Genomic DNA, 13,822 nt, shown 5'->3' on the forward strand with positions numbered 1-13,822 from the left:
GACGTCATGAGTAAACAGCCCTCTCCCTCCAGCCCTGCTCTCCCTGCTCACCTGGGCCCTCCAATTTTCCCTAGGACACTGTAGGGTTTTTGTCTTTAAGTTCGCCTTTCTCCTAAGTATTCTCCCATATACTCAAAAATAAGAAAGCTGAGGTTCATAAAACACAGGAACAAAATAAGTCTATTCTCACAGATCACCTGTTATAAAAAACATGAAAACAGTTTTATCCCCATCTAATAATCTTGCACACAGCTCAGGGGACATCATGAGAGCAACCCTGGGGTCAGACAGGACTCTCAACAACACAGAGTATAGCCCTACCTGCCTGCTCACAGAACCCTTACTTTAGGGTAAGGGGCCCGCTTCCATCATAGCAAATTAAGGGACATCAAGACAGAGGACTCCAGTATATTTCAAAATCCCAACCCATATCTGGACTCCCAATATTCTGTAAACTCTTATGAAATGGGGCAGAGAAAATTAAAAGGGGAGCCAGGAGAACAGGGCTTCTCTCTGAGCTCTGACTCATGCTGTGTGCTCTCCCAAGTCACTTCATGTCTCTGGGCCTCTGCTGTCTCCAGGGACACGGTGACAGGCTCAGACAAGCTGCTCCAGAAGCCCAGGCCATGTGTAGCTTCCCAGGACTTCAACATTACTCTCTCCCTTAAAAGAAGGGGGCAGAGCACAAAAGGTTTAAGATTCTTCTGCCAGAGTTAAAATTATAGATATCCAGTTGTTCATTATTTTCTTTAAAATGTTGACTACAACAGAGACCACTGTGGACTCAGGTGGTTTTGGATCTGATGAGACGTGCATGCCCTTGCATTGGCCTCTATATATTGAGACTGGCAGAACACTACCATTTCAAAGATGCTTTCCAGAATAATTATTATTTCTATCCAGACTCATTCTGGAAGGGTTTCATTAATTCAAACAAATATATTCTAAGTACCTACTACACTAGGTACTTGGTGCAAACAAGATATAGAACTACATGGGCCAAAAGAATGCTGAATTTCCAATACCAATTTTAAACATGCTTCTAAAATCAATACATGGCACAAGATGTGGCCAGATGTCTGGGTGACAGTCCTCCTTTTAGGGACGTTGAATGGGAGGGGCCCCGACACACGATCTGGACAAGACCTCCGACTGCCAATCCTCTAACCACATATTCTTTGAATATAATCACCACCATAAATTAAGTAGTACAAACCAGGAGGTTAACTGAAGAAAGAAGATGGGAAGAGCAGAAGGAAGGAAGACAGTCTGAACTCACCGGGACTGCGGCAATCCTTTTTTACTGAGGTCTGCCCTCACACGTTCTCCCACGTGTCTGTAAATCTCCACTAAGCTGTTTATTGCTGCGTCTCGAACCTAGATGTAAAAGAAGAGATCTTACAGTTGCTCTGTGTCAGTGCACAGCGCTTCCTGCTGGGACACAACAGGCCGTACGCCACCCCGAGTTTATCACCAATCTACCAACTCAACTGTGATACAACCCCTTACAGACGTTTGACTAGACAAAGCCACGTTGCTGGTACAATTCCAAAGAGGAAATTCGGGTCCCCTCCCTGGAGACGTGTGAAAGTCCACATCCCCTAGTGCTTTCGATTCTTTCAGAGGATGTCAGGAATCCAGAATTTTCGGACCATCTTCCCAAAACAGAAAATACCACAAATAAATGAATTATACTAAAAACAAAACTTCATGTATAAAAAGCATTCTAGATTGAACTCAATAAAATACTTAGTGAGCAACAAAAATGGGTAGTAAAAGCCGTAATACATAGAGCCCTGTATTCAAGAAGCTAAGAGTCCTAAAAGGGGATTGGAGGAAGGGGGACGCAGTAGTCCATAAATTCTACATTTAATACAGAGCAGGATGTAGTAAATACCATTCAGAAGTACAAAGAGCTCACACAGGTTAGAGAAGAGAGCAAGCACACTAGACGATACCAAGGAACATTTTCTGGAAGAGGAAGGAACCACTCAGAATGTGTTTAGGGGACAGCATTTTACCAGGTAAAGATGGAAGGAGACAGGTTCCAAACAAGGTACAGCCTGTGTGCAAAGGCATGAAAGCAGAGATACATGGCCTGTGCTTCAAGAAGAGCAAGTAAGTAGTTGGAAAAACACAAATATGAACCAAGATAAGAACGAAGCCAATAAGTAAGGCTTAAGAAACAGATTTAAAACAAACAAACAAAATCAGGGAAATTTGAATATGGATATACATCAAACATTACCATCATTAGCAATGTTAAATTTCTTAGATGTGAAAATAACATGTAGTTATATAAGAAAATATCCTTGAGAGATGTACACTTAAGTATCTCAGCAAAAACATCATGTCAGAGCAAAAATATCATGGTTCAGAAAAAAAGAGTGTATTTCTGTGTGTGGGTATGTGTACACATACAGGGAGAGATCAAACAAATGTGACAACAATGTTAACTGGTAGATACAGATGTTAATACTAGTCCTAAGATTTTTCTATAGATTTAAAATTTGGTTAATAAAAACATGCGGGGGAAAGACTTTCAGTATACCCTGGAACCAAGGCCAGCCTGTGAGGGTTGGGAGGAGCGGAGATGGGTACTTACTTCAGTAGGCAAAGACAGGGGAGCAACATGATTTTGGTCTGTGTCTCAAGCAGTGACATCAAAATAACAGAGAAAGAGGGCACGTACTGAATGGAGCACTGGGTGTCATACGCAAACAATGAATCATGGAACACTACATCAAAAACTAATGATGTAATGGTGATGTAATGTATGGTGATTAACATAATAAAATAATAAAATAAAAAAATAACAGAGGACAAAAGACAGAGGAAGGAAGTAGGGATACAATTTACAATTCTCAATACTGCAGGCTACTCTTGATTTACGAGTGTTATAGGTTATAGGACAGGTAACTTCACTGATCATTTTTCCCCTTATGGTGGAAAAGGGCAAACTTTATGTTACAGACTGAATGTTTGCATTTCCCCCCCCCCAATATGTTGAAGTCCTAACCCCCAGCATGACTGTATTTAGAGACAGGACCTCTAAGCAGTAACAGGTTAAACAAAGTCTTAAGAATAGGGCCCTGACACAACAGGATTAGTGTCTTTGTAAGAAAAGACACCCACGAGCTGCCTCCATTCTCCACATGGGCACAGAGAGGTCACGTGAGCACACAGCGAGGGAGCAGTGTGCAAACCAGGAGGAGACCCCCTTCCAGAACCAGACGATGCTGGCACCCTGATCCCCCAACTACCAGGCTTCAGAACTGCGAGAAATGTATTTCTATTCAAGCTACTGGTCTATAGCATTTTGTTGTGGTAGCTCAAGCCGACTAATACAGATTATCAGTTTATTTGGGAAAAGAAAGACCTTCTGAATTTAGGCATCATTTTTATATAGAAACACGCATATACTACACAAGTTGTTAATGCCACTGTGTCCTGAAGATGACTCAGCTCACTTTCTAATGATGACATTTGCTCAGAGCCCATCACCTTAATGAGCAAGCAACATCCTGCCCTACTGAGAAAGGCTGGGCCATTAGTTTAAGAGATTTAGTGGAAAAATGACCAGCCTTAGAATCAAACTAGACCTGAGTACCTCCCTTGGCCATTTAGGAACTGTGTAACCCTGGATCAAATACATAAACTATTTTAGTCTCAATTTTCTCCTCTGTGAGCTGAGGGCTGCTTTGAGGGCTAGAAAAAATAACAAATTCATTCCACAAGTATCTGAGTGCCTAGCAGATGCCAAACTAAAGTGCCTCCACGGCCCAGGCAGGGACCTTGATACCTGGGTGGAGCCAGGTGGGTGTACAGTGACAAATGGCTCTGGCAGGGGACCCTGCTGGCAGAGAGAAGGGGGAAAATGGAGGGTCGGGCAAACAGGTCGCCGTCACCCACCCTTGGAGGAATGTAGGCACGGCTCTGCCACATCTAATCTTTCGAGAGAAATCGGGAATACAAATCTTCCAAATATAAGAACGCCAAAACTCTTAAATGTAAAACTAAAACGTTAGGCGGACACACAATGCACATTAGGCTGCGATTTTAGGTTTCAGGCCAGCAGTTTGGAACCTGTATGTTGTGTGTATAAAACACTCAACATGAGGCTAGTGGAAGCAGTATATCTACATCTTCTAAACCAATCTCCTTAGCCTTTGAAATCGTCATTCCTCAGCCTTACAAAGCTATAGGGTCAGAAAGCATTTGAGGGTCTAAAGCACCCTCCATTCAGGAAATGCGGCACAGCGCATTTTCTCCGGTCCTACAAAGTACTATACTCCAACTGAGAAGGGAGGCTCTGTACAAGCAACTCAGACTGAAGGCACAACAACGCAGCGCTCGCTTCTAACACAGCCACGCGGGCCCCACACTGCTTCTGCCCGCCCTCAGGCTCGCCATTAAAAAGGAACTCCAACTTTTCAGGCCACTGGGACTACAAAAGCGCTCCAATACATTAAGCGCTGCCTGGCAGGCCTGAGTTGAATGCTCTACAGAACCGGAGGTCTTCAGATCTATGACCTTCCTCCTGGGACCACTGTTTACTGGGATACAGAGGCGCCCGGCCGCCTGCTGGGGCGCACAGCAGGAAAGACTAATGAGAAGATTAAAGTAAAGGCAAAAGCACAGGCACGTGTGGCATACACGCGTCCCCCGAGAGGAGGGATGACTCAGCATCAACAGCAGAGAAGCGGGTGGTCAACTTCCCCGGCAGGAGGGTCCTGGGAGGTGTGGGCCGCGCGTGTCTGTGCGTGTGCAGATAAACACTCCTAAGGCAGCTGAGAAGCAACGGAAGACCGTCTGAGCGCGCAGGCTCGGGTATCCCGGCTCTGTCTGCAACAGACTGCCCAAAGCTTCCCACGGAGCCCCGACGTCACTGTGCCCCAATGCTTGGTGTCCCGGGGCCCACCGTGCGGATTCACATCACCCGAGTGGTCAGTGACAGCGCCTGAGTTAGGAAGGAGGACATTCAGCTAGCCAGGCTGGCTTTCCTGCTCGACTTAAGGATACCATGTGATAGCAGCAATCGCCACGTGTGACCTCAATAAAGGATTTCTTTTTCCCCCCATAGAAAACAAAAAATGGGGACAAGACCAAAAAGGGAGAAAACACCAAATAACCCATTTGGTAACTTAGAATTAAAAAAAAAAAAAGTTTCTTTTTAAATTAATGCTGAAACATAAAGCATGCTTCAGTAAACTAAAACATCTCAAAATTCCACTTCCAGGGTCCTGTACTTTCCGTGAAGGCTGGATAAAGAAGTGGGTGGCAAGAGGAAAGCAGGTGCAATCAAAAGACCCAGAGAAGCCACGGGCAGTGCACAGAGGAGGGGCTGGGGACGGGAAAAGCAGCAGCAGGGACAAGAAAGGGCAAAGCCAAGGAGGAGAAAGGACAAGAGCCACAGGGACCTGGGAGCCAGGGAAGGTGGAAGGCGAGCTGGCACAACTCTCTGGGGACACGTTAGCAAGCATCAGTCAATGTTTAAAATGAGATGGCTGCGTACCACGTGTATTTCTTTGGTAAGTTCCTGTTCTGATTTTCGGCCCCTTTATCTAATGAGGTGTTTTTCTTATGAGTTCATAAGAGCTAATTATCATAACAAAAATGACTCTCGGTGATAAACAGAACTAAATCCGTGGGAGAACTGGCACTTCTGAAGCCCAGGCTTGGAAAGTTCTGTGACCTGCCTGGTGACTGCCCACGGATTACTGGCTCTTCTCCCACCCCTACACTAAGGAAGTGGTGCTTTGGTGTTTGGTCCCTGAATTTACTCAAGATCTACATAAAATAGCATCCGCACTTCGTTAGGGTTCGAGGAATTTCATACACAAACCATGTTACATACACCAGTGTGGCCACCACCCAAACAAAATACAGGAAGCTTCCATCCCCTCAGAGCAGGTCCCTCAGGCCCTTTCCAATCAATCTCCTTACCCCAAGAGGCAATGCCTGACTGACTTCAATCAGCATTGATCACTTTTCCCCAAGCCCACCCCTTTTTGACTGTAGAGTGGGTGACCAGAGGGACAGTATCTTGAAAGCTGGTCTGGGTGACATCATTTTACAGGCTAGCGAGACCTCAGCCATATAGAGAACAGGGCAGCGTGATCACCACATTCACCAATTTTATCTTATAAAAATGCTAGAGGGCATTAATGCTAATTATCTGGAACAATAATCAGAACATTATAAACATGAATAAAGTCCCACCCACCTATCAGGTACACACAGAACACCAGAATGCATCTTAATGGTCTATAGCCAATATTCTTCTTTCTCATGAAAATACACTCACCTGGCTGTTTGGATCTCCAAGTAAATTACATATATGTGGCACAATCTTGCTTAGTGTTAAAGTATGTGCTCCAGAGCTGAAAACAAAAGGAGTGTTTTACTGTTGGTGAGAACAGAGAAAAGAAACAGCCCTCCCTCCCTCTCCATCCCCAGGGCCTTATCGCCCCCTCACACCTCGACTCCCCTTCCTTCCCATCTTCCGCCCACCTGGTTCCAAAATAAGCACGCCACAAAGGCCCCACCCCTCCGCACAGAGTTCGAAACCTTCCATGCTACTTGCTGACGTGCCTTCTCCCCAGCACTCGGGGCTTTCTCTGTTCTGGCTCCCAGCCTGCAATGCCAAGCCAAGGCCCTAGCCTTTCCCACAGTCTTGCCTGCCTCACACACGGCTGCCCCTGCATTATCATTCTGTCACAAAGCAGTTCCTGTTTTGCCCAACTCAGTGTTCTCAATTAAACCGCCATTCTCTTGAGGGTCCTCGCTTAACTCTCCACCTGTGCACAGCTGGTGCTCCGTTTATGACTGCTCAGTGGGAAGACCCTGACACAGTGGCCGCAGAGGGTTCCAGCTAAACCCTGCCCTGCTGGACAGCATGGAAGTCACTGATCACTTTTCGCTGTCATAAACACTAGCACAAATAGCCCTTGTGAATACAATTCTCTCTGCTAATCTGACGACTTTCTTAGGATACATTCTTAGAACCACTGTGATCAAAAACTAGAAACATTTTTAAGAAGATGCAAGCTTCGGCTAATTAAAATGGTACTGAAAAGGCTAACATATTGATCGGAATATTTTACAAGGTGACATAACCTTTATTATCCCAGTTTTATTTTTTGAAAATAATATAACTTTACAGGTTGGACTAAAAATGCACAAGTTAACCATGATTGTGTGAAGGTGGTAGAAATATACCGAATCATTATATTCTTCCTGATGTAAATTTTCTGACATATATAGTATCACTTTTATAATCAGAGAAGGTGACTTGTAATTTTTCTATTTTAAAAATGCCTCTCCTACAAATAAGCACGTGACGAAATATGCAACATCAACAGTCATTAGGAAAATACAAATTAAGACCACAAAGAGATATCACTACACACCCATCAAAATGGCTAAAATAAAAAACTGAACACTCAGTGCTAACAAGAATACAAAAAAATGGAATCATACATTGCTGGTGGAAATGTAAAACGGTACAGACAACTCTGGAAAATAGCTTAGCAGTTTCTTTAAGCTTAAACCTACCAGATGACCCTGCAGTGGCACTCTTGGGCACCAACCCAAGAGAAATGCAAGCTTACGCTGCTGCAGGAACATGTACATACGCGTTCACAGCAGCTTTACTTGTAACAGCCAGAAACCAGAAACTATTTAAACATCCTGTAACAGGTGAATGGTGACACAAACAGATACGTCTGTACCATGGAATTCTACTCGGTAATAAGAAGAAATGAAGCATTGTTCAGGCAACCCCACATAGGCAACCTCAAAGGAATGACGCTGAGGAAAAGAAGTCAATCTCAAAGGGTCACACTGTTTGATTCCATTTATATAAAGTTCTTGAAATAAAATCATAGAGATGGTGCGCAATCAGTGGTTGAGGGGGGAGGGTGGGTAGCATGAGGGAACCTGGCCGCGCTGCACAGGTCCGTACCTCGCTGGTGGTGGGGGTTCCCTGGAGCTATACGCATGACAGAACGGGGGCAGAACCACACACCCAATGCGTGTCACCAGAGGAAGCTGTGCATTGCATCAGTATTGATCTCCTGCCGCTTGCACTATAGATACACAAGTTGTAAAGAGTGAAGGACCGTCTAGCACAGCACTTCCCAGGACATTCCTCTGCAGCTTCCAGAAATCCACAGTCACTTCGAAACACAAAATCACAAATAAAAATGCTCGGCCAAGGAAACCCTCGGGCCCTGCCCAGACTTACGCATTGAGTGTGGCCACAAGGCAGAGGCACGTGCCTTCCCGAGTCCGGAAATTCTTGTGCTTGAAGCCTCCCAGCATTCGGTCCCAAACGTACTGTAGGTGACAGAGGAACAGGTGAGAAGAGGAGGAGCCTTTCATTTAATAAAGAGGAGCCTCTCTACAGGTGCCAAGTCAGCCCCAGCCTCAACCAATCCATTTCGCCCTCTCAAGGGCATACTGAAAAATGGCAACTTGTATTTCTGTATCAAGCCAGAGTTTTTCCAAACACATTCCTTTATAGAATTGCATTTAATTATGCCAACAGCTCTGCAAGAAAGGTATACCTGTCCCCATTTCATGGGTGAGGAAAGTAAGGCCAAGTGAGGCTTGGGTGACGTGCCAGAGAGCACGTACTCCTACTGCTCTCCTGGTCTGGAACAGCTGTCTCCACCTTACCACAAGTCACACATGCGCTCCTCTTTTAAGACATTCTGGGTTTACCTTCCCTGGATGGTTTTTTCTGATCCTTCCACCACCCCATCCCCTATACGTTACACAGTTGGAGCATGGAAGGCAAGGCTGTGTCCCTCTGTCCATCTGTCCCAGCAGCCCCAGCTCACTAGCAGACAGGAATGAGGGCTGCAGCCAGGCCTCCTGACTCCCCAGACACCACAACCACCTCTTTTCATAGAAACTGAGACAATTACACAAATGAGCTCAAGAGTCTAATGGATTCAACCAAACACACAAGACCCATGTTAAGCCCACTATTTTAGTCAAAGTATACCCTTTGCTATTTCTTTTTAAAACATCCTGTACATCCTGTATGGGGGGGGCAGGGACGGATTAAATATTATGAAAATTTTTATGTGAAACACATCAGCTTAAAAGAAATTAAATCTTGGGACACTTGGGTGGCTCAGTCGGTTAAAGCGTCCTACTCTTGATTTTGACTCAGGTGAGATCAAGCCCCGAGATGGGCTCAGCGCTGGGCGTGGAGCCTGCTTAAAATTCTCTCTCCTTGTCCCTCTGCCCCTCCCACTCGCGCACACTCTCCCTAAAATAAAAAAATAGATAAATAAAAAATAAAAAAAATTAAATCCCCCCCTCCCCACCGCGCCCAGAGAGAGAGCATGCACATGCTGGGAGAGGGAGAGAGAAAATCTCAAGCAACCCTCCACTGAGTGCAGAGCCCAACGCGAGCCAGAAGCACATGCCAGACGGCCGTGGAGCACCTCCCTGCCCTACCTGGGGATTAGCAGCTTGATCCATGATCTTCAGCAACAGAGTTTGGTCTTGCTCTCGCACAGAGTCTTTAGCATCTCCCAGTCTGTCTATTAAACTTGGCAGCACTGAAAACCAAAATGCAAATTGATCAAAAGAAAGCCTGTTTTGGGGGGTCTGCAGTCACCAACTGGGTATTTCAATTACTGGGAAGACAAAATGCTGGCCTAAATGATGTACACCATTCTAGAACCACCAATCCTCACAGTTCTACTCTCCTCACTAAAATTTATAGGAGCTTACTCTAAGAATCTGCAAAATCCTTTGCATGGACACTCTACTTGTCTTCTTCCTTAACCGACCTTCCTCTAGCTAGCTCCCAGCACGCTTTTAAGCTGGTGAAATATTAAAAATGAATGTTGGTGGAAGACCCTGGCAGGAAGGAGTCAACACAAAAGGAAGTTTAGGTAAGAGAGGGGGCTCCAGCACATTCGCTGGGGAGAGAAGAAGGCACTTATGACTCAATCTCTCATCTAAACTGCATGTAATTTTACAGAGTATACATGCAGATGTGTTAGAGTCGAGCTCCCCACCCCAGGTGTGGGCTATCAGCTAGTACTCCAAGGGCATTTACCTACCAGAAGTCAGTTTACTTAGCTTCTTCCAAGAGTCTATAAACCTTTCTTTTACAAGAAGTATCCCTAAACAACTCAGCTAACTTATGAGGAAAATGGAATGCTATTAAAATATCAAATTTCTAAAAGTAAGGGAAGTTTTTATTTACAGATGGATAGTTAATGCCAGAATGGGAAAAGAGTTCTTAACTTTATCTGAAAGAGCACACTGACCAGGAAGTCAACAGAAAATAACAAATACACATGTAGCAACCAAAACTGAGAAGATTTCCTCTGAAGGAAATCTCTGTGCAAACGGAGCTGCTTGGCGCTTATATTGTCATTATGAAATCCCAGAGGTCAAGAATTTAGAAATGACTAAATCATCTCTAAAACGATGAAACCTGCTTATTTTTTATTTCGTTTTGCTGACATCGTTTACCCTCCAAAATAAAGAGTGATCATTTAAGGTACACTTGTAACATTTATGACCAAAGTGAAAACAGTTAACACCTAGGTTACTGATCTTGAAAAAAACACAGCTGATCCAACAGGATTTGCAAATCCAATAGGATTTGCAGGCCATCTAAAAACGGGAAAACAAGGCCTCTCAAAACCCGCAAATATGATTTTGTCAGCACTAAAATGTGACAGCTGATCTGTATAAGAATCTGTGTAAGATATGGTGACAACATAATAAAATAAAATTAAAAAAAAAAGAATCTGTGTACGAATAAAAGAATTAGCAGTAATACTGGGTATTAGAACACGAACGCGGGAAGAAGCCAGCACAAAGGTATGGGAAAAACAAATACGTGAACATGCCAGCAGGTGTGGTGAGGCGGGTGGATCTGGGGTGACCCCAGGAGGGGAGGAGGAGCAGTGGTGCAGCCCCAGCAGGGGGAGACTGAAGAAGGACTTAAAGGCTGGCTGGGAGGGTGGGAGAACTAAAGCAGAAGGGCGGGTGCGGTGGGGGCTGAAGGAGGCCGCTGGCCCGGAGGGTTGGGTCGGGCTAAGTGGAGGATCTGGGAAAAGACTGAGCGAAGGACGGTGGAGAATGTGGGGGCCCGCTCCACACCTACCCACAGCTCACCTGTGCCAATCTGCGCCTTGAACCGATCCTGCAGTCGGGTGACCAGCGCGGACAGGATGTCCATGCCGAGAAGAACCACCTGCAAGGGGAAACACCGGGAACCCATTAGCCGCCGGCCTCGGGGCCCACGCTCTGGCCCGCCAGCTCCCAGGACGCCCCCCCCATTCCTGGCTCAGACGCAGTCCGACAGCCCGGAGAGCGCACGCCGACTGGCAGAATAAACTGGTTGTCAAGGGGTCTGCTCTGGTACACAAAGGGCTGTTCATAGCTTAAATGGAAAACGGAAGGGGACATGAAAAGAAATAAAAAAACAGCCAGAGCGGGGCCACATCCAGGGCACCGGCGGACCAACGTGGAAGCCCGAGCCGCGGCCCCGCCCCCTACCGGCCCCGCCCCGGCGAGTAGGGCGTATGCAAATTACTCGCAGCTGGTGCGTGGCCTTCTGGGTAAAACCAAGCAGCCTGTTCGCGACCTTCAGAAGCCTCAGAAAACAAGAAGTTCCTGATTTGCTTCGGCAGCTGTGCTCACCATAGGTACACTAGCTACTAGGCGGTTAGGCCGGGAGTTGAGAATTAGTCACCCCAACCCTACCCGGTATTGGCGCTTCCTGCTTGCAGCGCACGCACAATAACTATCAACCATCCTTTTCTTGGGGTTGCGCTACTGTCCAATGAGCGATTAGTGAGGGCAGTACTGCTAACGCCTGAACAACACGCCCGCATCAACTAAAGCCTCGCTTTATCTTGGTGCAATTTTTGGAAAAAAGAAAAACCTCTTTTCCCCCGACGTATGAGTTTAATATCAGCTTCAGCCATGTTTAACAAGCCTGCTGCAATACCAAAAAGTAGCACCAGAGAGCGCTCGAGATCAACGCCAACTCCAAGCTCGACGTCAATATCCGGTTTTCAACACGTCCGTCACAACTTACAACTGTTAGTAGTTAGTTTAACGATCCTGGTTCTGTTTGATCCCTCCGACTACTCAGCAGGTTGACCTACTATACTCTCCAAAATACATGAACGAAAACAAGCTTGATTACAAACCCGCTTTTGTGCTTCTCTACGTGATTAGCAAAAGCATTGAGACGTGTTTAAGAAAGTATTAAACCACCTCAAAAATGAGAGTCCTCCCTACAAACCTTTCTCAGTAGGAAGCAGTTCTGCTTTGTGCAACTTTACTAAAACATGGTTGAAAACTAAATGGAGCAGCCCAGTCGGTATCTTACAAAACAAATTAATGAACAAGACTAAGGCAACCCTACACTAATCACCCTAACATCAAGCGATGTCATTTTGATTCCTTTCATCTATCTGCCACTGCGTTCTGCAGCTTGTAAATGCAAAGACTGCAGGCTTTTCCATTCAGCTTGGAATCCACTGCTTCAAAACTGCCCAATCAGGACATAAACTGTCCTTGCAAGGTACTGGCACCTTGAAGAGATCAAAGGAAATAATTCTAAAAATTTTTTATAAAGAGAACATTGGTTGGTAAACAGCTTTTTAAAAAAATATGTAATGGTATAAAACACTTAAATATAGTGGCTTTACTTATCAGCTAAAGAGGATTTAGGTTATCACACTCTGATTTCCTCCCAAAGAGTACAGTATGGAAGTAAGGGGGAATAATTTTACAGTGGAGAAACCCGACAAACAGCACCTCAACCAGATAATCAGGGTGAATATCAACAGTCACAATTCATGTTGACAGCATACATGCTTGTGGTGTGATTAAAATGACACTTTACATCTGTGATGTCCTCCTCAAAACCCGTAAGCCCAATTCAATCATGAGTGAAAACATCAATTCCCATAGACGGACATCTTACAAAATCCCTGACCAGTACTGTCAAGGTCATCTAAAACATGGAAGTCCAAGAAACTGTCATAACCTAGAGGTGCCTAGAGACACATGATGACTAAATGTAATGTTAATCCTGGATGGGATCCTGGAACAGATAAAAAGCCAGTAGGAAAAAAGTGAGGAACTCTGAATAAACTATGTCAAGACTTGAGCTAATAACGATGCATCAATATTGGTTTATTAATTTTAACAACTCTAACATACTAATGTTAGGTGTTAACAGATGTGTGGTGTACATGGAGACTCTCTATACCACCCTCATAATTTTTCCGTAAATCAAAAACTGTCCTACCTAAACATTAAAGCTTGTATTTTAAAAAGAGCAGCCCATCAATTAATTGGAATTGGCTTTTCCCTGATGAAATCCTAAGCACTGAGTATGGCTGCATCGCAGGTGGGAGATGGAAGTGTTATTCATTACAGAAATACTAGGAATGCTGCCTTCAAGTGCTCACCACATCCCGTCATCACTCATTCAAGACTAAGGTGTAAGAGGACAATTACACCTTCATTTTGAATGAATTCAAAATTCTGTCAGATATCGCAGCCCTTGTTGGTGAAGCTACCTGTGGAATTTGAGGGAACATAGACTTCCTTTCATCTCTTCCAGGATGGAAGTTTACTTGGTAGTTTTGACCAGTTCAGGCCTAGCTCAATCCTAAAGAGTAAATTTCAAAAGTCTTGCCCAGACAGACTGGGGAGTCCAGAGACTCCCCAAAAAGCCTAAGTTGGCAGATGCAGCGAAGGCCCAGTGAAATAGGACAGGAGAGGACAGAACACAGTCCCAGGCACCTTCACAGCAGAA

The 13,822-nt window shown here is 45.0% G+C and overlaps 1 protein-coding gene and 1 non-coding gene across 5 annotated transcripts in view; one reads left to right on the forward strand and one right to left on the reverse strand.

Annotated features, from left to right (window-relative positions):
* Nucleotides 1-13,822, reverse strand: part of CLASP1 (cytoplasmic linker associated protein 1) — a 260,116-nt gene that overhangs the window by 160,137 nt on the left and 86,157 nt on the right. For all 4 annotated transcript variants that reach the window (XM_073885224.1, XM_073885214.1, XM_073885207.1 and 1 more), the window contains exons 3-7: nt 11,158-11,236; nt 9,475-9,578; nt 8,249-8,340; nt 6,308-6,383; nt 1,280-1,377 (exon numbers count right to left, since the gene is read on the reverse strand). In XM_073885224.1, coding sequence (XP_073741325.1) covers nt 1,280-1,377; nt 6,308-6,383; nt 8,249-8,340; nt 9,475-9,578; nt 11,158-11,236 — 449 coding nt within the window. The remainder of the gene's footprint in view (nt 1-1,279; nt 1,378-6,307; nt 6,384-8,248; nt 8,341-9,474; nt 9,579-11,157; nt 11,237-13,822) is intronic.
* LOC112813324 (U4atac minor spliceosomal RNA) lies at nt 11,795-11,920 on the forward strand. The gene has a single exon (XR_003205508.1). It is a non-coding gene; the product is annotated as a U4atac minor spliceosomal RNA (small nuclear RNA).

This window comes from Callorhinus ursinus, unplaced genomic scaffold, assembly GCF_003265705.2.
Source record: "Callorhinus ursinus isolate GAN/ISIS: 27379988/994484 unplaced genomic scaffold, GSC_fseal_2.0 scaffold2, whole genome shotgun sequence".
In the NCBI taxonomy this organism is placed as follows: Eukaryota; Metazoa; Chordata; class Mammalia; order Carnivora; family Otariidae; genus Callorhinus; species Callorhinus ursinus.